The following is a 27,536-nucleotide window of genomic DNA, read 5'->3' as shown; positions in this document are numbered from 1 at the left end:
GACAGTCCCTCCAAAGGCAGAACAAATAGTATTGCAGCATGTGATGATTTATGTTTAGCTGAGAATCTTAAGTGCATGTAATGGCAGTTAACAGTCATTACTACACATATGATCAGAATATAAACCTAGAGACTAAATGATTTGCTTAAGTCCATGTTGTGAGTCAGTAATAGTGCAAGAGGGGAAAAGAAAAGAACTCAGTTCTCTGAGGCAGTGAACGTGATTCTAGGATATTTAAAAAGCCCCTCTCATTTGGTTGTAAATTTCTTCAGTTATTTAGTAGTTTGCACCCAATAGTCATAGAAACCAGATTTTATTTTATTTATTTATTTATTTTTTGGAGATGGAGTCTCACTCTGTCACCAGGCTGGAGTGCAATGGTGCAATCTTGGCTCACTGCAACCTCCGACTCCCTGGTTTTAAGTGATTCTCCTCCCTCAGCCTGTCGAGTACCTGGGATTATAGACACGTGCCACCTGCCCAGCTAATTTTTGTATTTTTTGTAGAGATGGCGGTTTCACCACGTTGGCCAGGATGGTCTTGATCTCCTGACCTCATGATCTGCCTGCCTCGGCCTCCCAAAGTGCTGGGATTACAGGCATGAGCCACTGCGCCCAGCCCCAGATTTTGTATTTGTAAGCAAAGGTACCCATAACTTATTTAAGCTTCTTGATGATTTTGTGTAAGTATTTAGAAAATGTATGTTCCAATGCAAGAAGGTCAGATTTTTTAATGTCAGATTTATTGAGATATAATTTACATATAGTAACATCTACTCTTTAGGTGTACAGTTCCATTTTTTTTTTTTTGAGACGGGGTCTTACTCTGTCACTCAAGCTGGGGTACAGTGGCACAATCATAGGTCATTGCAGCCTTGAACTCCTGGGGCTCAAGCAATCCTCCTGCCTCAGCCTTCCTAGTAGCTGGGACTAGAGATGCATACCACTACATGCTTGGCTAATTTAAAAAAATTTTTTTTTAGAGACAAGGTCTCCCTGTATTGCCCACGCTAGTCTCAAACTCCTGACCTCAAGTGATCCACTTGCCTCAGCCTTCCAAAGCCCTAGGATTACAGGAATGAACCACTGTGCCCGGCCCAGTTCTATGGATTTTGATGGGTGTATATGATCTATAACTGTCACCACAATTAAGATACATAATATTTCTATCACCCCCAAAAGTTCCCCTGTTCCTCACTTGTAGTTAGTCCTTTTCTCCAACAAGAGCTAGTCTCTTGCAGCCACTACTTTGTTTTCTGTCTTTATAGTTTTGCCTTTTCCAGATTGTCATGTATGTGGACTCTCACAGTATATATAGCCTTTTGATTCTGGTAAGAAAGTCAGATTTGAAGAACGTTTACAAATACAATATAGTAACACTTATTGTGGCCATTTCATGCTTTTAAAAAATGAATACAAAGGTTTAAAACATTCGAAACTAAAAGTAAACTTTGTAGTAACAAATACTGATAGTTCACACTTATATACTCCATTGCATTTAGTGTTTACATGTCCCACTTCCTTCTAAACCTAAATTCCTGAACACCTAGCACATTGCTTCTACAATGTAATAAATGCTTTATACATGATTTTCTAGTGATGGATGATGTGTTTCTTTCGAAAAATTCTCTAAAATTTTTATCTCATTTTGAGTTTTATAGGTATTGTTTTCTCTGTTTTACTTATAAGAAACTAACAGAATGTCTGGAAATTTTCTACCAAAAATCTTGAAACTTCTGTATAAGAAATTTGTTGTGTGAGACAGGGCACGGTGGCTCACGCCTGTAATTCCAGCACTTTGGGAGGCTGACGTGGGCAGATCAGTTGAAGCCGGGAGTTTGAGACTAACTTGATCAACATGGCAAAATCCCCTCTCTCCTAAAAATACAAAAATTAGCCAAGCATGGTGGTGCATGCCTGTAATCCCAGCTCCTCGGGAGGCTGAGACATGAGAATTGCTTGAATCAAGAAGGTGGAGGTTGCAGTGAGCCCAGATTATGCCACTGTACTCCAGCCTGGGTGACAGAATAAGACTCTATCTCAAAAAAAAGAAATTTGTTATGTCAGTGTAGAACAATTCTCATTGCTAATAAGTGGTGTATCCAGGGCTTGAATTCAGATCTTGGTTTATACCTATAATACCTGACTCTACTAGAAGACTCATGGAACTCAGGTATGAGATGATAGATGTAAAACAAAGCAAAACAAAACCTACTGAAGCCTCTGGTGGCAAAATAGCACAAAGCTTGAGTCTTTGTTGACATTGCATACTCAACATTTAAACTCAAATGTTTAGGTATTATTTGCCATGAACAACATTGTTTTAAAACTTCCAAAAGTTCTTTTCCTAGATAGTCCAGAAAAGCAAACTGATTTTAAATCACAGTTATTTATGGCATCGTTTTATATTAATTATCTTATACTGCAAGTTCTTTGCAATAGTTGTTTTCTATTATTTCTGCTTTTCCTTGACATACATAAAAAATATCAACTGTAAATTTTTTAATGTTTATCTTTTAAATGATAAATATAGCTTTTACAAAGCACAATCAAGTAGTATTTAAAAGGCTGTCAGCCAGGTGTGGTGGCTTACACCTGTAATTCCACCATTTAGAGAGGCTGAGGTTGGTAGATCACCTGAGGTCAGGCATTCGAGACCAGCCTGGCCAACATGGTGAAACCCCATCTCTACTAAAAATACAAAGATTGGGTGGGCGTGGTGGTGTGCACCTGTAATCCCAGCTACTCAGGAAGCAGAGGTAGGAGAATCGCTTGAACCTGAGAGGTGGAGGTTGCAGTAAGCTGAGATCATGCCACTGCACTCCAGCTCGGGCCACAGAGTGAGACTCTGTCTCAAAAAAAAAAAAAAAAAATAAAAAAATTTTTATAGGATTTGTTTAAAAGCTTGTTAAAAAGCAAGATAAAAATTCTATGTGTGATTATAGCTATTAAATTACCTAGACAAAAAATACATAGACAAAAAGACTAGAAAGAAAGATACATTTTATTGGTAATAAAGGTGATTATTTTCTCTTTTCCAGATTTTCTGTGATTTGCTCTTTCTTTTCTGAGATGGAGTTTTCGCTCTTGTTGCCCAGGCTGGAGCGCAGTGGTGTGATCTCGGCTCACTGCAACCTCTGCGTCCCAGGTTCAAGCAAGACTCCTGCCTCAGCCTCCTGAGTAGCTGGGATTACTGGCACATGTCACCATGCCCAGCTAATTTTTCAAATTTTTAGTAGAGATGGGGTTTCACCATGTTGGCCAGGCTGGTCTCAAACTCCTGACCTCAGGTGATCCATCCGCCTCGGCCTCCTAAAGTGCTTGTGAGCCACTGGGCCCAGCTGTTTTGTTCTTATTACTTACAGTTCCTTTGTTTTGAGACAATTTTAGACTTAAAAGTTATAGAAATAATACAGAGTTTCCAGTTTCCCCTAATGTTAACATCTTGCATAACCATTATCAAATCTAAGAAGTTTTTTTGTTTTCTTCTTGATACAGAGTTTTTCTCTTGTTGCCCAGGCTGGAGTACAATCCTGTGATCTTGGCTCACTGCAACCTCTGCCTCCTGGGTTCAAACATTCCCCTGCCTCAGCCTCCCGAGTAGCTGAGATTACAGGCGCCCAAGCCACCATGCCTGGCTGAGTTTTGTATTTTTAGTGGAGTCAGGGTTTCGCTCTGTTGGCCAGGCTGGTCTCAAATTCCTGACTTCAGGTGATCAACCTACCTCAGCCTCTCAAAGCGCTGGGATTTCAGGTGTGAGCCACCACGCCCAGCCAACATTAGTATGATGTTGTTAAACTACAGTCTCTTTATGGTTTTCACCCATTTTTCACTAATATCCTTTTTCTCTTCCAGGATCCCACATTACACTTTGTTGTCACGTTTCCTTTGTTTCCTCCAATCTGTGACAGTTCTTCAGTCTTGTCTTTTCTTTCATGACCTTGACACTTTAGAAGAATACTGGTCAGTGGTTTTGTAGAATGTCCCTCAATTGGGTTTGTCTTTTGTTTCATCATGAATATATGGAGGTTACACATTCTTAGGAAGGATACTAGAGAAGTGATGTATCATTCTCAGTGTATCATATTGGGCAGGGGTGGGGTATGACATCAATATTTCTTAATCTAGTCATGTAAACCTTGATTATGATTACTGTCATGTTTCTCCACATAAAGTTACTATTTTTCCCTTGTAATTTTTTCTTTTTTTTGAGACAGTCTTGCCCTGTTGCCCAGACTGGAGTTGCCCAGGCTGGAGCGTGATCTTGGCTCACTGCCACCTCCGCCTTCCAGGTTCAAGTGATTCTCCTGCCTCAGCCTCCCTAGTAGCTGGAATTACAGGCTTGTGCCACCACCCCTAGATGAGTTTTTGTATCTCTAGTAAAGACGGGGTTTCACCATGTTGGCCAGGCTGGTCTCAAACTCCTGACCTCATGATCCGCCTGCCTTGGCCTCCCAAAGTGCTGGGATTACAGGCGTGAGCCACCATTTCCTTTGTAATTAATAAATATCTTGGAAAATATGTTGAGATTATGCAAACACACAGTTGTTCTTTAAACTTTTATCCAGTAATTTTAGCATAAATCAATGGATCTTGCCTGCAACAATTATTACTATCGTGTTTTAATGATGATTTTCTATTTATCTCATGCTTGCTACACTTACTAATGAGAATTCTTCTGTAAGAAAGAGCTGACCCTTCTCCTCCATTATGTATTTATTAAATTATTTACATTATTGTGGACTCATGGATATTTATTTTATTCTGTGAGTTATACTCCCGTATTACTGTTATTTATTTTGATGCTCAAATTATTCCAGCTTTTGTTTTTATTACTTTTTCATTAAGAAAATTAATAAAACAAATTATCAGTGGATACAGTTATAGTATGTAGGTTGACCAATGTCACACAATATTACTTAACATGCAGTAGTTGATGTCTATTAACTCTGACAGTTCTCAGTTTACTACAGTGGAATTCATTAGTATGTGTTATGTAAGAATGAAGAGGGAAAGAACATGAAGACATCTTTGTCTTTTCTCTTTTCCTGAACTCAGTTAATTCTGCCTATTTGGTCTGAAAAGCTCTAATAATAATGAAGGCCTGGTAGTTACTTTTAGCATTTCTTTTATATAAAAAAGAGAAAAGAAAATTACCAAGTGTTTAAAGACATGGAAACTTGGAGGACTTTCTTGTTCCTAAGTTGTGACTCTGACTGGATGTTCAGGATGGAGTGGTTGCTGACCCTTTGAACACAGCTATTGTGCTGGGTTAATATTATATTTCCGTCTATAGTTTATCATTCAGGGTGCTGATCTAAAACAAAGCATCCGGTTTATCCAGCTAGTCCAGAACACATCCACTTAGCAACAAAAGTACAGATAAGGATTTCCTTGCACTTGAACTGCTACGGTTTTTTTTTGTTGTTGTCTAGTGGGAATTTCGTTGTCTAGTGGAAGTTTTGTTGTCTAGTGGAAAAACATTAGTAAGTATTTTTATATAAGTATTTTCCAGTTATTTCATTTTATTTGCTGCTGTTACATCCAATTATGTGTAACATTGTATTTACACCTCTGTAGCATTTATCATGTTTGGCCTTATTATAATTTCTACTTTATTAGTTGGCCTATTTTAGGGGACATGTGTCTTTTCTTCCTCAACTAAACAACTTGAGGACAAAATTTGTGTGTCAGACATTTTAAAGATCCACGTGCTTTGCACATAGGAGACAGTTGTTGAAAAGGGGGGAACATTGTAGCTCTTTTTGGTTTTGGAGAGGGAGTCTCACTCTGTCACCCAGGCTGGAGTGCAGTGGTGTGATCTTGGCTCACTGCAGCCTCCACTTCCACCTCCTGGGTTCAAGTGATTCTCCTGCCTTGGCCTCCCGAGTAGCTGGGATTACAGGCGCCCACCTCCACACCTGGCTAATTTTTGTAGTTTTAGTGGAGATGGGGTTTCACCATGTTGGCTAGGCTGGTCTCAAACTCCTGACCTCAAGTGATCTGCTGGCCTCAGCCTCCCAAAGTGCTAGGATTAAAGACATGAGATGCCTGGCCTATGGTTCTTTTGTTTTTTGTTTTTTTGGGACAGAGTCTCACTCTGTCGCCCAGGCTGGAGTGCTATGGCGCGATCTCGGCTCACTGCAGCCTCCACTTCCTGAGTTCAAGCAATTCTCCCACCTCAGCCTCCCGAGTAGCTGGGAATACAGGCACCCGCCATCATGACCGGCTAATTTTTGTATTTTTGTAGAGATGGGGTTTCACTATGTTGACCAGACTCATCTTGAACTCCTTACCTCAGGTGATCTGTCTACCTCAGCCTCCCCAAGTGCTGGGTAACAGGTGTGAGCCACCACACCCACCCTATGGTTCTTAAGAGTAAAACAAAAACTTTGTTTCCTATCATTTGTGCTAGGGATAGATAAAAGCCTGTATGTTGTGTTTGTGAGGCAAGGACTGACTTTCTAATAAGAATATTTTAATCCATTATTGACTCCTTACGATAAGATTTCATTTATCTTTCTTGCTTTTTTCTGAGACAAGATCTCCCACTGTTGCGCTGGAGTGTGGTGGTGGGATTGTGACTCACTGCAGCCTTGACCTCTCAAGCTCAAGCAATCCTCCCACATCAGTGTCCTGAGTTGCTGGGGCTACAAGCATATGCCACCACACCAGGCTAATTTTTAAACTGTTTTGTAAAGACGGGGTCTTGTGATGTTGCCCAAGCTGGTCTTGAACTTCTGGGCTCAAGCAATCCTTCTGCCTTGGCCTCCCAAAATGTTGGGATTACACGTGTGAGCCATGGTGCCTGGCCCTAAGGTTATGTTTTTATGTAACTGCAGGAGCAAACTGCTCATTCAGAAGCCATTTGTTTAAACTTATAATTGTTTACTAAGGAGAATTTTGCTCTTAATGGCAGATTTGTTTTAATAAGAAATTTAGCTGAATTAACCCCTCAGCAGATAAGTTTATACATATAGAGTCTATGTGACAACCTTCAGTATATGGAGAGAGTGACCGTGTCCCAAATAGTCATAAGCACTTAGTGGGGCTGACCAAGGGCCTTTTATTCAAATGGTTGCAAGAATCCTTAATCTAGAGCAATTAGCAACAACATTTAACTGAATTGTGTTACTCATGCCAGAAATACTTCTGAGAATTTCACTAGGACAGACAAAATTAGGACTATAAAAGTATATCTATATTTGTGCAGAATCTCTCATAATTCATCTAATCAATATTGACTGTACATCTGTGCATTAGTGATTCCTGCTACGAACTGTTTCTCAATGCACTGCCAATTTTTGACCAATGTATAAAATTTATTTGTGCTACATCTCTGTATGCACATTGTTGCAGTGATGCCATATAGAGTGGGGTTCACCTTACTTTAAGAGGTTAGAAGCAACCATAATTAATTTCAAGCCACTGTCACAGAAATATTGGGTGTGGACTGGAAAAAGACATGAATTTTGCTTTATGAATGCGCAAAAGAATGTATTCGGGACCTAATAGCTCTACACAAACTGCAATACAGTTCTGAAGGGTGACTAAGAAAAAAGTTTAAAAACTATGAATAAACTCTGTAGAAGTGATGTATTGTAATTATTGTTGACTCTGTCTTGAGTTTTAATCCCTTCAGTGTCCCGTTGGTCAATTGGAAAAGACAGACAAAACAAAAACTGTGACATATGGCAGATGCCATGTCAGTGATATGTAGAGTGTTAGAGGAATATAGGTGAGGAAGGTTATATTTTGTTAAAATTGGTCTTTTCCTGAAGGGGAGACAAAGAATGGTTAGCTTGCTGTTTTTCTGGATTTTTTTTTTTTTCTAGATAAGTAAGATGAGGTTTCACTGTGTCACCCAGGCTGGAGTTCAGTGGCATGATCATAGCTCACTGTAGCTTCAAATTCCTGGGCTTGAGCAATTCTCCCCTCTCAGCCTCCTGAGTAGCTTGGACTACAGGTGTGCGCCCCTATGCTTGAGCTTTTCTGGAGATACCTTAATTACCACGTGCAGATATTCTTTAATGATATAGTACATAATAACCTCACTCTGTAGGTTATATTCAGTGCCTAATGTCTTTCAGACACTATTAAACAGTTTACTTTTATTAGTTAAGCTTCTTTAACGTCTCAGTTACTTGGTAAAATTAGTATTAGGGTTAGTATTAGAATTTCATAGATTATGACCGGGCGTGGTGGCTCATGCCTGTAATCCCAGCACTTTGGGAGGCTGACAAGTGTGGGTCACCTGAGGTCAGGAGTTCGAGACCAGCCTGGCCACCATGGTGAAACTCCATCTCTACTAAACATATAAAAATTAGCCAGGCATAGTGGTGCACACCTGTAATCTCAGCTACTTGGGAGGTTGAGGTGGGAGTATCGCTTGAACCTGGGAGGCAAAGGTTGCAGGGAGCTGAGATCACGCCACTGCACTCCAACCTGGGCAACACGGTGAGACTCCATCTCAAATAAAAAAAAAAAAAAAAAGAGAGAGAAAGAATTTCGTAGATTATAAACTGAATTTTTTTTTTTTTTTTGAGACAGAATCTTGCTCTGTCACCCAGGCTAGAGTGCAGCGGCTCAATCTTGGCCCACTGCAGGTGCTGCCTCCCAGGGTTCACACCATTCTCCTGCCTCAGCCTCCCAAGTAGCTGGGACTACAGTCGCCCGCCACCACGCCCAGCTAATTTTTTTGTATTTTTAGTAGAGACAGGGTTTCACCACGTTAGCCAGGATGGTCTCGATCTCCTGACCTCATGATCTGCCCGCCTCGGCCTCCTAAAAGTGCTGGGATTACAGGCGTGAGCCACCGTGCCCGGTCAATATAAACTGAGATTTTTAGTGAAATTATTTGTCCAAAATCTCAAAGTTTATAATTGGAAGAACTGTAATTAAAATCTGGATCTGTTCAGTTTCACATCTTTGACTCTGTCCACTATGCTATACTCTCTCTGAAGCATATTCTGTTAATTATGTACATACACACTAAGTATATGTATACATACACACTAACTAAGTATACACATACTAAGTACCTACAACCCTCAAACACAGGCCTATGTACCTTTTACACATTATCTCATTTAATCCCCCACAATAGCAGTTTAAGGGTGGTATGTTATGTTTTGCAAATGAGAAAACTGAGGCTCAGAGGTAATCTTCAAACCTCCCAACAGATAAACGGTAATATCAAGACTTGAGCTGAGGTTCATTTGAGTTTAAAGCTTGTTGCTGTGCATTAATGATTTTACAAAAAATATCCAGAGAGCATCAATTGTAGATTAATGCAAATTCATTGTAGGGTATAAGATATAGAAGTAAGACAATTCCATACTGATACCCCCTTATTTCTTCAGTATTTATTGAAGAGTGACTCCCCCAACATTGTTGTATTGTTTTGCTATTGAGTCTATTTCTGAAATTACTTTTCTGATAATTTTTTTCATTATTATTTGACGGCACTTTATTATTTATTTAGTGACAGGATCTCACTCTGTCATTCAAGCTGGAGTGCAGTGGCATGAACAAGACCCTGTAGCCTACTCCACCCAGGCTCAGGTGATCCTCCCACCTCAGCCTCCTGGGTAGCTGGAACTATAGGCACGTGCCACCACACCTGGCTTTTTTTTTTTTTTTTTTTTGTAGAGATAGGATTTTGCCATGTTGCCCAGGCTCGTCTTGAACTCCTGGGCTCAAGTGATCCACCCTCCTTGGCCTCCCAAAGTGCTGGGATTACAAGTGTGAGCCACTGTGTCCTGCCCAAATTTTTTTGTGTGTGTGTGTGACGGAGTCCCGCTTTGTCACCCAGGCTAGAGTGCAGTGGTGCAAATCTAGGCTCACTGCAAGGTCTGCCTCCTGGGTTCACGCCATTCTCCTCCCTCAACCTCCCGAGTAGCTGAGACTACAGGCACCCGCCACCACGCCCAGCTAATTTTTTGGAATTTTTTTAGTAGAGATGGGGATTCACCGTGTTAGCCAGGATGGTCTCGATCTCCTGACCCGTGATCCGCCCACCTCAGCCTCCCAAAGTGCTGGGATTACAGGTGTGAGCCACTGTGCCCAGCCGAATTTTTTTTTTTTTTTTTTTTAAGAGACATGGTCTTACTCTGTCACCCAGGCTGAAGTACAGTGGTGCAGTAATAGCTCACTTCAGGCTGGGCGCGGTGGCTCACACCTGTGATCCCAGCACTTTAGGAGGCCGAGGTGGGCGGATCACGAGGTCAAGAGATCGAGACCATCCTGGCCAATCAGCATGGTGAAACCCCGTCTCTGCTAAAAATACAAAAATTAGCTGGGCGTAGTGGTACACACCTGTAGTCTCAGCTACTTGGGAGAGTGAGGCAGGAGAATCACTTGAACTTGGGAGGCAGAGGTTGCAGTGAGCTAAGATCGTGCCACTGCACGCCAGCCCAGGTGACAGAGCAAAACCCTTCTCAAAAAAAAAAAATAATAATAATAGGTCACTTCAGCCTTTAACTCCTGGCTCAAGGGATTCTCCTGCCTAAGCCTCCCGAGTAGCTGGGACTACAGGCATGTGCTACCATGCCTGGCTAATTTTAAATTTTTTTGTAGATACATGACCCTACTATGTTGCTCAGACTGGTCTCGGACTCTTGGCCTCAAGCAGTCCTCCCTTCTTGGCCTCCCAAACTGCTGGGATTACAGGCCTGAGCCACTGCATCTGGCGTGATGGCATGTATTTAAAAGTTAACTTTATAATAATTTATTACAGAGCACATGTTTATTATAGAAAGTCCAAATATTATAGAAATGCTTAATTTCTAAAATGGAAGTTCCTGTAATTGCATTCACAAATATGACCACTGTTAGCAAATTGGCATATTGTCTTGAGCACTTTATTAACATACTGATCTGTATATACTTTTTTAAAATATATAAAACTTAGAACTTGCTTTAATCACTTACCAATAACTCTGATACCCTTAATTTTATAGTATATGTCTTTTTTTTTTTTGAGATGGAGTCTCACTTTGTCTCCCAGGCTGGAGTGCAATGGCGCGATCTCAGCTCACGGCAACCTCCGCCTCCTAGGTTCAAGTGAGTCTCCTGCCTCAGCCTTCTGAGTAGCTGGGATTACAAACAGCTACTACCAAGCCTGGCTAATTTTTTGTATTTTTAGTAGAGATGGGGTTTCACCATGTTGGCCAAGCTGGTCTCAAACTCCTGACCTTGTGATCTGCCCGCCTCAGCCTCCCAAAGTGCTGGGATTACAGGCATGAGCCACTGCGCCCGGCTGGGTTCAGGTTTTCAAAAAGTAGCCTCTACTTTAATATTTGAGCTGGAGACTAAGAGGAATATAAATTATTCCTAACCAACCTGTTTCTTATGCAAACTGCCTTTCTCATTGCCTCTGCCTTAGTGAAAATGAAATTAAATAAAGTCTTATCTTTTCTAATTCTATACAGGGTCTAAACTTTTTTACTGTCACTGTCAACAATCTTCTCATTTGCTCTGTGTTTTGAAGTAAGCAGAAGGATATAAAACAAGTTGTAACACTGTTTCACATAAAGCAGTGCTGCTTTTTAGGGGAGAGAAGTATAAAGAATAGAATTGACTTTTAAAAAGATGTGGCCCGCCAGAGGAGGTGGCTCACACCTGTAATCCCAGCACTTTGGGAGGCTGAGGCAGGCAGATCATTTGAGGTCGGGAGTTGGAGACCAGCTTGGCCAACATACAGAAACCCCGTCTCAACTAAAACATATAAAATTAGCTGGGCGTGGTGGCGCATGCCTGTAATCCCAGGTATTCAGGAGGCTGAGGCAGGAGAATTGCTTAAACCCAGGAGGCGGAGGTTGCAGTGAGCCGAGATAATGTCATTGCACTCCAGCCTGGGCAACAGGAGTGAAACTCCATCTCAAAACAAACAAACAAACAAGCAAACAAACAGACAAAACAGATGTGGCCTAGTAAATAAATATAAATCTTAACACTAAAAACCAAAAAAAATATGTAATTTGAAGTGATTGTTCAGATGCAGTGTCTCCCAGATTTTCAATTAATTATATAAAGAATTTTAAACAAACATACTTACCATATGGCAGTTTCCACAGGGAAATTTGCTGGTAGCTGTCTTCCTTACAAAAACATTTAAAAATGCAAACTGAAGATATTTAAAATTTTTTTTTTTTTTTTTTTGAGACAGAGTCTTACTGTGTCGCCCAGGCTGGAGTGCAGTGGCCGGATCTCAGCTCACTGCAAGCTCCGCCTCCCGGGTTTACGCCATTCTCCTGCCTCAGCCTCCCGAGTAGCTGGGACTACAGGCGCTCACCACCTCGCCCGGCTAGTTTTTTGTACTTTTTAGTAGAGACGGGGTTTCACCGTTGGCAAGGCTGGTCTCGAACTCCTGACCTCAGGTGATCTGTCTGCCTAGGTCTCCTAAAGTGCTGGAATTACAGGCACCAGCCACCCCACCCAGCTGAGTTGATGTTCTTATATTCCTAGTTTGTTGAATGCTTTTATCATGAATACTTTAAATGCATTATTTTCTTAAATTATATAGAAAATGAAGTGTGAAATTGCAAACCAAAGTTACAGTAATACTAGCTTTTGAACTAATAATATTTTTTTCAAAAAAAAATATATATATATATGTATTTTTTTTTTTTTTGAGACGGAGTCTCGCTCTGTCACCCAGGCTGGAGTGCAGTGGCCGGATCTCTGCTCACTGCAAGCTCCGCCTCCCGGGTTTACGCCATTCTCCTGCCTCAGCCTCCCGAGTAGCTGGGACTACAGACGCCCGCCACCTCGCCCGGCTAGTTTTTTTTTTTTTGTATTTTTTTAGTAGAGACGGGGTTTCACCTTGTTGGCCAGGATGGTCTCGATCTCCTGACCTCGTGATCCGCCCGTCTCGGCCTCCCAAAGTGCTGGGATTACAGGCTTGAGCCACCGCGCCCGGCCTAAAACATTTTTTATAAAAAATTGAGAAGCTTGCATATTCTTTTGTAGTTTGAGGAAACATTCCAAAGAAAAACACTTTTTAAATTCAGTTAAGAAATATTTACTTTATAAATGACCAAGAACGAGTTCACTATATTAGATCAGTAGTTAAAGAAGTTTACCAAGGAGAATTTATACAGTAGATAGTCAAAACCCCATATTATTTATCTTGCTTGTTATTCTACATTTGCATATATAAAAGCATGAATGCTAATACTTTTGTATAAAAGTAATAGATATTCAAATTAGACTTTGATGAGGCCTAAAAAATACTGGGGCTTTTTTTTTTTGCCAATTTGTATAAATTCATTCTAAAAGGTCTTTTTTCCTTTTTTTTTTTTTTTTTTTTTTTTTTTTGAGACGGAGTCTCACTCTGTCGCCAGGCTAGAGTGCAGTGGCGCAATCTTGGCTCATTGCAACCTATGCCTACTGGGTTCAAGTGATTCTCGTGCCTCAGCCTCCCGAGTAGCCACTACACCCAGCTAATGTTTGTATTTTTAGTAGAGACGGGGTTTCACCACGTTGGCCACGATGGTCTCGTTCTCTTGACCTCGTGATCCGCCTACCTCAGCCTCTCAAAATGCTGGGATTACAGGCGTGAGCCACCGCCCCCGGCCAAAAGGCCTTAATTTTTAAATCCTGAAATTTTAATTTCTGGGGACAAATTTCAGAGCTACCTTATTTCACTATAGCTCAGAGGTTTAAAATTATACTTGAATTTTTTTTGTTATCCCAGTAGTAATTTGAGATCTTCAGAAAAGGATATTTCTCCTACTTTTATTGATTTGGACCAGAGCTTAGATTGGAACAGAGAAGGAAAGATGGATAATGAACTGAACTGAAAATTCCAAGATCACCATAAACCTAAACCACATCTTATAAATCTGGGAGACACTGCTGCTTCTTAGGGCATTTTTGGTTTTCTTGTTGACAACTTTTCCCACCCTCATGCCTAGCAAGAGGAAAGGAACTAACTTCACAGAGTTAAATGACAAGGCAATAATGGAAAATTAAGTATGACTTTAGACATGCTGGTACATCAAGAACTCAAATTCTATTTGTGTGAGATACGAGGTTCTGGTGACTGTCCTGTAACTCTCCACTGTTATCACAAATCACCCCTCCCAGTTCTTCAGACAAAATAAAAGCATAAAGAGACATGGATTTCCTGCTTTTAAGTAGAAGAAAATAATAATATCCTGCGTTTGTTGAGACAGGAGATCAAGATTGGGTGGGCATATATACCATTTTTCACCTATTAAAATAGCAAGGGTTATTTTAAGTGGGATTACTTCATGTTGGCAAGTGTACTGACATGGACATGCTTATTTATTGCTGGTGGGGGTATAAAAATGGTACAGATTTTTGGAGGGAGCAATTTGGCAGTACTTACCATGATCCTTAAATATTACTTTGACCCACTAATTTCTCCACTGAAAAAGATGTTCAGTGTAGTGTTAACTAAGTTCCCTGGCCAGGCATGGTGCCTCAATACTTGTAATCCCTGCACTTTGGGAGGCTAAGGCAGGAGGATCACTTGAGGCCAGAAGTTCAAGACCAGCCTTGGCAACATAGCGAGACCCCACTGTTTCTGCAAAAAATAAAAAAACTTAGCCAGGGACAGTTGTGCATATCTGTAGTCCTAATTACTCAAGGGGCTGAGTCAAGAAGATCCCTTCAGCCTAGGAGTTTGAGGCTGCAGTGAGCTATGATTGTGCCACTACACTCTGACCTGGACAGCTTGTTTTTTTTTTTAAGACAGAGTCTCTCCCAGGCTGGAGTGTGTGGCACAATTTTGGCTCACTGCAGCCTCCGTCTCCTGGTTTCAAGCAATTCTCTTGCCTCAGCCTCCTGAGTAGCTGGGTTTACAGGCACACGCCACCATGCCTGGCTAATTTTTTTTTTCCCCAAAGTGGTAGGATTACAGCAGGAGCCACCATGCCCGGCCTTCAGCTTGGTTCTGATGAGTGGTTTGGAACATCCTAGCCAGTTTTAATTTTATGTAGAATAGATGAGTGGGTGTCTTCCCTTCTTGTTCACTTCCTGGGTCTAGAACTATCCTAAGCATAAATGTTAAGTGGTATCTCAAAACCCCTGTAATGTGTATCCATATTATAGAAACAATATTCAGTAACATCTTGTTCAAGCATTAGCCAGTGTGATTGCCTTTCAGAACACTGGGCTTTTCTCTGTAGTTTCTTTTCTTTTTTCTTTTTTTTTTTTTGAGACGGAGTCTCGCTCTGCCGCCCAGGCTGGAGTGCAGTGGCGGGATCTCAGCTCACTGCAAGCTCCGCCTCCCGGGTTCACGCCATTCTCCGGCCTCAGCCTCCCGAGTAGCTGGGACTACAGGCGCCCGCCACCTCGCCCGGCTAGTTTTTTGTATTTCTTAATAGAGACGGGGTTTCACTGTGTTAGCCAGGATGGTCTCGATCTCCTGACCTCGTGATCCGCCCGTCTCGGCCTCCCAAAGTGCTGGGATTACAGGCTTGAGCCACCGCGCCCGGCCTGTAGTTTCTATATAGGTGGAGAAAGGAGTTTTTTAGAGACTTTAATCACTGTAAATGTCCTTCAGAATACCTGTGAGAGTCCTAGAAATGAGACCAAAGTGGGGGAGGGGGGAACTAAAAGGAAGGGAAAGGAAGAAAGGCGGGAAGTGGGGAACAGAAAGAAAACAAACAAAACGAAAAACCCTGGCACCAATATGACAGCTTCAAACTGCTGTATCCCCAGGGCTAACAACATAGTACCAGGAATTTTTTTCTCTGCTTTCAGGCCTATAATGAGGAAATTTCTGTCTGACCAATATCAGGGGCACATCAGCTGCTGTACTAAGTTTCTTCACATATCCTGGAATTGTGGTGAGTTTGAACCCATTAGCTACCACTTCTACAACTGTTCTTGGAGTTGTGTGGATGCAGTCCAATTAGATATACAGAATTACTGGTTTATCTGTGCTAGATCTTAGTAAGCTCCCATTACTTTTGCATTAGGATTAATAGAGGTGGAATTTGAGATGTGCTTTGGGAATGGGTATGATTTGGACACATGGAAGTGAAGAAATGAGCGAATCAATATAAATAAGGATACAGGAAAAGTCAGAATATACCTTTCTGCAAGTAGTTTACTGGGTTGTGGTGGCCTGTGCTTCTGCTTGGAATCTTTTGGTGGGTTTTCTTGTGCAAGCATTTTAAGTAGTAAGATGTTTGAGGGGACAGAAGAGAAGAGATGGTTGGAAAGATGAATTTATACACGAGGCTTTGGACTACATTCTTTAGACAATAGGAAACCATAGAGACTCTGAAATCAGGAGTGGTCTGGTATGAGTTGGGTTCTAGGACAATCAACCTGGCAACCTTGTGTAAAGGAATGAGAGAAGGGAAGAGGGTCTGGGCGAGGAGATCAGTTAAGAGGCCAGTGCAGACACAAAGGGACAAGTATTGTATGAGTCCACCTATGTGAGGTACCTAGAGTGTCAAACTCATAAGGACAGAAAGTAGAATGGTGGTTGCCAGAGGAGAAGGGAACAGGGAGTAATTGTTTAGTGGGTATAGAGTTTTCGTTGGGGAAAATGAGAAAGTTCTGGAGATGGCTGGTGGTGGTGGTTTCACAACAATGTGAATACTTAATGCACTGAACTGTACATGTAAAAAAAAAATGGTTAAAATAGTAAACTTTATGTTGTGTATATTTTACAATTACCAAAAAAAAAAAAAAAAAAAAAAAAGCAACAGCACCATTACAGTGGCTGTTCTGGGTTAACCAAGGAATGTTGGCAGTGGAAACTGAGGGGAGTAGGTAGGCTAGAGAACAATTTCAGATGTGATTTGGCACCTGATTAGATGTAGTGGATAGGGATGCAAAGGTTTAGAGAAGCATTTTCCAAACCTTGATTGAGCATGAGAATTAACCACCTGGGCAACCCTTAATAAAATACAGAAGAGTGTGCTTCACACCAGACTAACTATAGTACTGGTTTAGATCCTGGGTAGCGAGAAAGATGATGCTAATCCTAATAACTACAAGAGTGAGCACAGGAGCAGGGGATAAAGGATGATGATTAGTTCTTGTTTGGATATGTTGAACCTGAAGGATGGGGCAGTACCCAGGTGGTGGGATTGGGGCCAACAGGAGATACTGGTTCTAGAGAGCTGTGTCAAACTAGAGATCCAGCAGAAAGCTGACAGGGATGAGAGGATAAAGTGAGAAGTGCTAACATCAGAGCCTTAGGGAACACCTAGATTATAGGGCTAGGAGGAGAAAAAAGGCACTTAAAAAATAAATGGCCAGAAAGAAGGAATACAAAACAGTTGGTACAGTGCATTGCCATACATATTGGAACGGTCGAGCATAAGGATTGAGAAAGGGCCTTTGGATTGGGTGAGAAAACATTAATGACCCTTTAGAATGCTGTTTTAATTCAGAAGAGATTAAGGAGTGAAAGGAGAGAATAGAAACAATAAGCAGAAATTGTTTTGTTTTGATTTTCAAGGAATGGTGAAGGGAGGGAAGAGCCAAGTCTGGATTCGTCAGGTCAAGGGAGTGCTTTTTCAGTTGGGGTAAACTTGGTACTTTTTTTTTTTTTTTTTTTCGTGGCAGAGTTTTGCTCTGACACCCAGGCTGGAGTGAAATGGCGTGATCTCAGCTCACTGCAACCTCCGCCTCCTGGGTTCAAGTGATTCTCCTGCCTCAGCCTCCCAAGTAGCTGGGATTAGAGGCGTGTGCCACCATGCCCGGCTAATTTTGTATTTTTTTAGTAGAGACGGAGTTTCTCCATGTGGTCAGGCTGGTCTTGCACTCCCGACCTCAGGTGATCCGCCCGCCTTGGCCTCTCAAAGTGCTGGGATTACCGGCGTAAGCCACCATGCCCGTTAAGCCAGTATTTCTATGGAGCACTTGTGTTTCGTGGATCTTCTGCCTACCTCCTACCTCCTTTTCTCTCTCGTCCTTTGATGGTGGAGTGTCTGCTTTCTCTTCCATACTTACTTCCTTGCTTGTGCTGAAAGTCTTCCATTGACCCTTCTAGGTCCGCTCCTTCTCTACATGCCATCTGTCCCAGGATACTGACCTGCATGGACAACATCAGCAGACTTCCTTGGCCTTTGGTTTTTGTTGGGTTTGGCCAATGTAGAGCCCCAGTAGGACATTGGAGGAAAGAAGGAGGAGGGTGAGATTGGAGCATTTATCCCCTTGGCACCCAATTTGAATCTGGCTGAATTGACTGAAAGTCCTGCTCCTCTCATGACTGTCTCTGTAGGGCTCTTTTCTTCTGGGTTTGATACCCACTTTCTTTCCTAGTTCCTTCAGGCCTAGGGGTGGAAACAGCCACTCTGTTAATAGCCCTGGGATACTACACTCTATTTTCCCATGTGGTTTCCCTGAACTCTGCCCATACCTTCATAAGTTGTCCCTCTATTAAATCCTTTACTATGGTTTCCTGCTGGGATCCTGACTGATACAGTGATCTTATCCAGTTTCATGGCATTAAATAGCAACCATATGCTCATAGTTCCCAAATTCATGTTTCTAGCCTACACCCATTTCCTGAACTGCAGGCTTATATATCTAGCCGCCTGTTAGACTTGATTGTGTAATGTATGTCTCAAGTTCCTGATCTTTCTTCTAAACCTGTCAAGGGGAACTCTATCCTTCTGGTTGTTCAGGACAAAAATCTTGACATTATCCTTGACTCTTCTTTTTGTCACCCCCTTATGTAATCTGATGTAGAATCTGGCCACTTCTCACCACCTCCACTACTATTCCCCTGGTCCAACTCCCATCATCTCTCATCCCTGATAACCCGCTAGCTGGTCTTCCTGCTTCTGCTTTGGCCTTCTTTCATTCTATTTTCAACATAGTGGTCACTTGCTCCTGAAAATCTCCCAATAGCTTCCCATTTCAGAATAAAAGCCAAAGTCCTTGCCATGACCTAAAAGGCCGTACATGGTCTGCTTCCCAGCCCCGTTGCCTTTGTGACCCTATTTTTTACTCTGTCCCCCTCACTTATCCAGCTCCAGTTACTCTGGGCCTCCTTACTGCTTTAACATTGTCTCCCTGGCTAAAATGCTTCTCCCAGATATTTACATGGCCAACTCCTCTATCTCCTAAAGTCTTTGTTCAAATATCTTCTTAATGGCTTACCCTAACTACCATATTTAAAATTACAAACTGACACCCCAGAGGCAGCATTTCTTTCCCTTGCTGTGTTTCCTTTTCCCATCACACTTAACATCTTCTAATATACTGTATAATTTACTTATTTTATTTTGTAATTATCATACTGTAAAATTGAATTTTTTCCCTTAAGGTATACAGTTCTATGAATTCGGACACATATATAAATTGTAACACCTACATAAATTCTTGTAACTGTCACCACAATCAGGATACAGGACCGTTCCATGGTTTCAAAAAACTCTGTTGTGCTACCCCTTTATAATCATATCCTTTCTTACCCCTAACCCTTAGAAACCACAGAATTTATTTTTTTATTCTTATTTATTTATTTATTTTTGGTCAAGACAGGGTCTTGCTCTGTCGCCCAGGCTGGAGTGCAGTGGCACATTCTCAGCTCACTGCAACCTCCGCCTCCCAGGTTCAAGCCTCCTGCCTCAGCCTCCTGAGTAGCTGGGGTTACAGGCGTGCGCCACTATGCCTGGTTAATTTTTGTATTTTTAGTAGAGGTGGGGTTTCACCATGTTGGCCAGGCTGGTCTTGAACTCCGAACCTCAAGTGATCTACTCACTTTAGCCTCTCAAAATGCTGGGATTACAGGCATGAGCCATGGTGCCTGGCCAGAAACCACTGAATTTTTCATCATATAGTTTTTTCTTTTCAATAATGGGATCATATAACTTTTGAGACTGGTGTAATGCCTTTCAGATTCATCCAAGTTACTGAGTTATAGTTCATTCCTTTTTATTTCTGAATAGTGTTCTATTCTATAGCTGTATCACAGTTTATCCATTCACCATTGAAGGAAATTTGGGTTGTTTCCAGTTGTGGTACTTACGAATAGAGCTGCTAAGAACATTAGTGTACAGGCTTTTGTGTGAATGTAAGTTTTTATTTCTCTAGAATTTCATTAAATTTTTAATTACATCTTTTTTGCATACTTTATTCACTGACTAATAATTCTACGTCCCTAAAACTATTCCTGGTATATAGTAGGATCTCAATAAATTAATGAATATGCTATGTTATTTTAGAATGAAGAGGGAGAGTGAAAGAGTCACTCTGAACTCATTTAAGGTTCATGTCACCAGACTCTAGACTGCAGTCTACTCAAACCCCAAATGGCCAGGAGACTTGAGCTGAAAGACACCTGCAAGTTGAGAATGTAAAAGACTTTTTACTCAAAGTAAAGCAATTCCTTCCTCATGTTTTTGGTGGTCATTTATCAGGCTCCTGACTTGAGAGAGGAGCTTGGGATGAGGTTGGAGAGAATCCTCCTGAGAAAATACTTTAGCAGTGACTGTCAGCATAACTCATTCCTGTGCAGAATACACAGCCAGATCTTCCACTCTGAGAATAATCCAGGAACAAACTTGCTTGCAAAAGCAGGGGAAATAATGTTGTGTGACTAACTTAGTTTCACTTAAACTGATAGTAAAGAACACCAGTTGGGACATGAAAAAGGTAAGAGTTAGAGATAAAGAGGAACATAACGATTATATGAGAAGTTGATGTTTATAAAATAGGTTGATCCATTTATCCAAATATGTGTGTTTGCAGCCATAGGCTGTGTCTGTGCTATTTTGTATCTTTTTGGATAAGGTTTTTTTTTTGTTTCATTTTGTTCGTTTTTTTTTTGAGACAGAGTTTTGCTCTTGTTGTCCAGGCTGGAGTGCAATGGCATGACCTTGGCTCACTGTAACCTCTGTCTCCTGGGTTCAAGCAGTTCTGCCTTAGCCTCCCAAGTAGCTGGGATTACAGGCACCCACCACCACACCCAGCTAATTTTGTATTTTTATTAAAGATGGGTTTTCGCCATGTTGGCCAGGCTGGTCTCGAACTCCTGACCTCAAGTGATCCACCCACCTCGGCCTCCCAAAGTGCTGGGATTACAGGTGTGAGCCACTGTGCCCAGCCTGGATAAGCTGCTTCTTCTTTTTTTTTTTTTTTGATGGAGTCTCACTTTGTAGCCCAGGCTGGAGTGCAGTGGCACAATCTCAGCTCACTGCAACCTCTGCCACCTGGGTTCAAGCAATTCTCCTGCCTCAGCCTCCCCAGTAGCTGGGATCACAGGTGCCTGTCACCGCACCCGGTGAATTTTTATGTTTTTAGTAGAGATGGGGTTTCACCATCTTGCCCAGGCTGGTCTTGAACTCCTGACCTCGTGATCCACCTACCTCAGCCTCCCAAAGTGCTGGGATTACAGGCGTGAGCCACCATGCTCAGCCCCGGCCTAGATAAGCTTTAAAAAGCCAGGGTGGGCATGGTGGCTTAGGCCTGTAATCCCAGCACTTTGGGAAAGGCCGAGGTGGGCGGATCACTTGAGTTCAGGAGTTGGCGAGCAGTCTGGCCAACATGGTGAAACCCCATCTCTACTTTAAAAAAAAAAAAGCCACTTAACAGGTGGGTTCAGTGGCTCATACCTATAATCTCAGCACTTTGGGAGGCCAAGGCGGGTGGATTGTTTGAGCTCACCAATTAAACACCAGCCTGGGCAACATGGCGAAATCCTGTCTCTACTAAAAATACAAAAATTAGCTGGGTATGGTGGTATGCGCCTGTAGTCCCAGCCACTCAGGAGGCTAGGAAGGGAGGATGGTTTGAGCCCAGGAGGAAGAGGTTGCAGTCAACTGAGATCATGCCACTGCACTTCAGCCTGGGTGATAGAGCCAGACCTTCTCTCAAAAAAAAAAAAAAAAAAAAAAAAGCCACTTAACTAGTGTTCAGTTTAAAATCAGATGCTGCCTCATGCCCCAAAAATGGAACTCTTCATAACCTTATTCATTAGAGCTTAAAATTCAGTAAGAATCAGCTGGATTCTGGATCCCATCCAGTGCATTATAGTATTTGAAGCCTCAACAAGATTTCAGTTTACCGGTCTTTCATGTTTAAAGTTTGAGCAAGAGGCTGGTTGGTGGCTCATGCTTGTAATCCCAACGCTTTGAGAGGCTCAGGTGGGAGGCTTGCTTAAAGCCAGGAGTTTGAGACCAGCCTGGGCAAAATAGCAAGACCTTGTCTCTACAAAAAATTTAAAAATTAGCCAGATGTGTTGGTGTGTGCCTGTAGTTGCATTTAATCAGGAGGCTGAGGCAGGATCACTCGAGGCCAAAAATTTGACATTACAGTGAGCTATGATTGTGCCACTGCACTCCAACATGAGGGACAGAGTGAGACCCTGTCTCAAAAATAAAATTAAGATAGAGTTTGAACAAGGTTACAAAATAAGTTTTCTTCATTTCTTAAATAACTTTTTAAAATAAATGCTATGGACTTAAACAAAAATTTTAAATACACACAATGACATAAAGAAAAAAATGCAATCCTACACCTGTATATAAGCACTATTGATATTTTGATTAAGATGTCTTCCAGACATCTTTACAAGTACATGTGTACAGTACATGTATGTGTTTTTGTCACTCTAAAGAAGAGAAGGGATCACAGTAATGCTTTTGGGGTGGGAGGAAGCCCCCTTCACATTCAGTAAAAGGGATACATGAGACCAGACGTGGTGACTCACGCCTGTAATCCCAGCACTTTGGGAGGCTGAGGTGGGCAGATCACGAGGTCAGGAGATTGAGACCATCCTGGCTAGCACAGTGAAGCCCCATCTCTACTAAAAATACAAAAAATTAGCCAGGCGTGGTGGCGGACGCCTGTAGTCCCAACTACTCGGGAGGCTGAGGCAGGAGAATGGCGTGAACTCAGGAGGCGGCGCTTGCACTGAGCCGAGATCACACCACTGCACTCCAGCCTGGGCAACAGAGTGAGACTCTGTCTAAAAAAAAAAAAAAAAGAGGGGGATACATGAATGGAAGAAAGAAAATTAGCTTCAGCATCTGAACACTCAAAACAGTTTGTAAACATCGGTGTTTGATTAAATATTTTGAGGATTATCTTCAACTATCAGGAAAAATGAAATGATTCTGAAATATGTTGTGGGTTCTGAGTTGAACTGAAAGCTCCATGTGGGGGTGTAAAGGCTCTGCTTATCTAGCCACATGTCCAGCTTAAGGCCTTAACATAGGACTTAACCTGGTTAAGTTAACCTGTTAACTTTTCGCCATTCCCAAACTTCAGGTACATTAGAAACAGATGTCCATCCACAGCTCTTCTGCCATTATGGATGGCTAATTAGATGGGGGTATGGAGTGCATTGCCATCACCTCAGATAAAATTCATTGCTCTGTTAATAAGGCAATACATAAATTGTATGCATATGTCTGTTTTTGTTTTAGGACGTGTATAGTAATCAGTTCAGTGATGCTACTGTGTGATTGAATGAACTTCTGAGTAGATCATTGAGGGTTCTTTTCTAACCACTATATTATTCAGTGATTCATTTAGAATGTCTTTAATTTCCTCCAGTTGGTAGCCCAGTAGTGTACTGCCTTAAATGTTCAAAAAGCATGCCTCTGCCATTTGCAGTACCTGGAAACCTTAGGAATTTCTGCCAAAGTTCTTCAAAGCATAAAGCTAAAAAGTATGTGTTGAAATGCCTGAGTCAGCTGCTCGAGGGATATACTGACTGCACTCCTGCTGATTTTTCTAGGGTAAAAAAATCTCCTTGGTGACCTGAGGCAGCTAGCTTTTACTCTACCCAGAAGCACATGTATTATAACTATGCACAAAAAGCACAGAGATATACTACATCTAAATGCTAGCATTGGAATTGTTATATTTTCTATTATTATACTTAATTTCAGTAAATCTTTGTGTGTGTGTGTGTGTGTTTTTGAGATGGAGTCTCTGTTGCCCAGGCCTGGAGTGCAGTGGTGCGTTCTCGGCTCACTGCAAGCTCTGCCTCCCGGGTTCACGCCATTCTCCTGCCTCAGCCTCTGGAGTAGCCGGGACTGCAGGTGTCCACCACTACACCTGGATAATTTTTTGTATTTTTTGTTTTTTTTTTAGTAGAAACAGGGTTTCACCATGTTGGCCAGGATGGTCTCAATCTCCTGACCTTGTGATCCGCCCGCCTCGGCCTCCCAAAGTGCTGGGATTACAGGCGTGAGCCACCGCGCCCGGCCTAGTAAATATTTTTAAATAATGTTTAAGAAAATAACTTTAACTCTTCTACTGATTCCCATTAACATTTTTAAACTCTTCTCTAACTTTCTAATTTAGGGAAGGAAAAAGAAAGGTAGCTACTGTATTTATTGAATGTTTAGTATGTGCCTGAAATTTTTATTTGCTTAGTGTTACTCTCATTTTGTAGATGAGGACCTCAGAACAGTTAAGGGTGGTCACATAGCTTTGAGTAGCAAGCACAGTTAGGTTTTGAACCAGGTCTTCTTGATTCCAAAGGCATCTCTATGACCACATCATGCTGTAGAATTAGCTATCAACTATTAGGCCAATAAAAGACTATCATCAACCTTATTAAATAAAGAAAACCAAGGCACAGCACAGTAAGCATAATATACTACCATATGTATGATCAGATATACATGCATGTGTATGTGTTTACTTTCATACATGCTTGGCATACCAGGCATCTCTTTGAATGGTTGCCTCCAGGAATGGAGACAGGGTAGCTAGAAATCTGGACTTTTATTATAAAACCTTTTATACCTCTTGAGTTTTGTTTTATGTGCATATTTTACCTATTCACAGGAGAAACTCTGTGTACCACTGTGCCCAGCCAGTTTGTCTAGTTTTTTTTTTTTTTTTTTTTTTTGAGACGGAGTCTCGCGCTGTGTCACCCAGGCTGGAGTGCAGTGGCGCGTTCTCGGCTCACTGCAAGCTCCGCCTCCCAGGTTCAGGCCATTCTCCTGCCTCAGCCTCCGAGTAGCTGGGACTACAGGCGCCCGCCACCACGCCCGGCTAGTTTTTTTGTATTTTTAGTAGAGACGGGGTTTCACCGTGTTAGCCAGGATGGTCTCGATCTCCTGACCTCGTGATCCGCCCGCCTCGGCCTCCCAAAGTGCTGGGATTACAGGCTTGAGCCACCGCGCCCGGCCTCAGTTTGTCTAGTTTTTGAAACAAGAACACCATGCCTCAAGTGATAGTAATTGTAGTCATGACTGAAGTAAAAGAAGAGTTTCATGAGTTTTACAATTGAACTTAAAAAAGCTTTCTATTTACTAAAAGCTTGATTTTCATTTGAGGCTACATTAATGGAAACAGAGTATTTTTTTTTTTTTTTTTTTTTTTTGAGACGGAGTCTCGCGCTGTGTCACCCAGGCTGGAGTGCAGTGGCGCGATCTCGGCTCACTGCAAGCTCCGCCTCCCAGGTTCAGGCCATTCTCCTGCCTCAGCCTCCGAGTAGCTGGGACTACAGGCGCCCGCCACCGCTAGCTATTTTTAGAGACGGGTTTCACCATGTTAGCCAGGATGGTCTCGATCTCCTGACCTCGTGATCCGCCCGCCTCGGCCTCCCAAAGTGCTGGGATTACAGGCTTGAGCCACCGCGCCCGGCCGGAAACAGAGTATTTTGAACAAGCAAGCGGGATCAGTTGAGTTGGCTTTGTGCTTATTAGATCATACCTTATCTTGAATATGCTTTATTTTTGCACTTTTAAGAACTGTAATGATTTTAAGAACTGTAATGACCTGTTTACATAGCTGTCTCCCCTGCAAGGCTGGGCATTCCTTGAGGGATAGAATCCATGGCTCATTTGCCCGCGTGTCCTTACTAGCTAGCCTAATTCCCAACACTTGATAGGTAGCTAATAAAAGTTGATTGAATTGAATGGAAATAGAAATACTTGGCTTATTATGGGGAGGAGAGAGAAGAGAAAAATCTGTCTTCAGATAATTATAGAGTTCTCATGTAAAAGAGAGATTAAGTTTGTTTTATATGACTTGAGAAGACAGGGAACCAATGGGTAGAAGTATGGAGAAGTTTCTAAAGGTTGAGTCATCTAAAGCCTAGATGGGTCTGACTTTGAATCTATCTCCAGCGGATTCATGGCTCTTTAACTTACTTTTTTTCCCCCACTTTTTCTTTGTTTGTTTGTTTTTGAGGCAGAGTCTTGCTCTGTCGCCCAGACTGGAGTACAATGGCACAATCTCGGCTCACTGCAACCACTGCCTCCTGGGTTCAAGTGATTCTTCTGCCTCAGCTTCCTGAGTAGTTGGGACTACAGGCGTGTGCCACCATGCCCACCTAATTTTTTGTATTTTTGGTAGAGATGGGGTTTCACCATGTTGACCAGGCTGGCCTCGAACTCCTGACCTCAAGTGATCCACCTGTCTTGGCCTCCCAAAGTGCTGGGATTACAGGTGTGAGCTACTGCGCCCAGCCATTTCCCCAACTTTGTTATAGATATAGCATGTATGTGAATACTTTAGTTATCATTTATTATAGGAAGCAAAATTACTAACCACCTTCTTTGATTTTTTTGTTCATAGTCAAGTTCATCCGAGAAGTAACACCATATATCAAGAAGCCATCATTAGTATCAGATCTGCCGTGGGAAGGTGCAGCCCCCCAGTCACCAAGCTTTAGTGGCAGTGAGGACTCTGGTTCGCCAAAACACCAAAACAGCACCAAAGACAGGAAGATCATCCCTCTCAAAATGTGCTTTGCTGCTAGAAACCTAAGCATGCCGGATCTGGAAAACAGGTGAGGTGTACCTAACAAGATCATCATACCTACAGCTTTACAAACTTAAGGACTTGTTGCAGTATTATATGACTCTGTTAACTTAATTATACAGAGGAAAACATCAGTCTAAGGTGAGAGATGCATTTTTGGGGTTCCACATTTTAAGTTATTCTACACATATACATGTATATGTGTAGAAAAAATTTTGGACAGGCACACAAGAAACAGTTAATGGCTTTACCCCTAAGGTGTCAAATAAGATTAAAGGAGAGAAAGAAAGAGGGGACATCTTCTCTTCCTTTTATATCTTTCCGTAATGTTGTTATTACTTTTTTCACTATGAATATGTATTACTTTATAATTGAAAGAATTCTTGTTAAAGAGAAATTTTTAAGTATCTCCTTAGATGGAAATTCCTTAGACTGTAGGTAGTATAGAGTTAGAGATCTGCATTATGGTTTTGGCTGAATCAACCAGCAGTGTGACTCTGGCAAGTTAGTTCCCCTTGACCTCAGTTTCCTCATTTGCAAAATGAGAAAATTAGATTGGATGATTTCTGATGTCCCTCCTAGTTCTATAATCATATGTGTTCTGTAACTTTGTCTTCATTAACTCCATGAAGTGGCACTGGTAGACCGAATGTTAAGTTAGAGATTAGGGGAAAAAATAAGATGAAAATAACTTGCCCAAAGACATAGTTAAGGACAGACTTTTTATAATGTGTTTTCACTATTATGGTCTCCTCTGATCTTAATGCACAGCCAGGTGCCTGATCAGGATGGAATGGAGCACAGAAGACACCAAGAAACTGAATTGCCTCCTTGGGTTTTTAAGGCCTCCTTGGGTATTTAAGG

General features: G+C 41.8%; 1 protein-coding gene across 2 annotated transcripts in view; it reads left to right on the top strand.

Moving 5' to 3' along the window:
* Window positions 1–27,536, top strand: part of SNTB2 (syntrophin beta 2) — a 111,372-nt gene that overhangs the window by 34,899 nt on the left and 48,937 nt on the right. For both annotated transcript variants that reach the window (XM_003917102.5, XM_021932105.2), the window contains exon 2: window positions 26,487–26,700. In XM_003917102.5, the coding sequence (XP_003917151.1) occupies window positions 26,487–26,700 (214 nt within the window). The remainder of the gene's footprint in view (window positions 1–26,486; window positions 26,701–27,536) is intronic.

Source organism: Papio anubis, chromosome 18, assembly GCF_008728515.1.
Source record: "Papio anubis isolate 15944 chromosome 18, Panubis1.0, whole genome shotgun sequence".
Classification (NCBI taxonomy): domain Eukaryota; kingdom Metazoa; phylum Chordata; class Mammalia; order Primates; family Cercopithecidae; genus Papio; species Papio anubis.
This window is presented reverse-complemented; position numbering and strand designations above follow the sequence as displayed.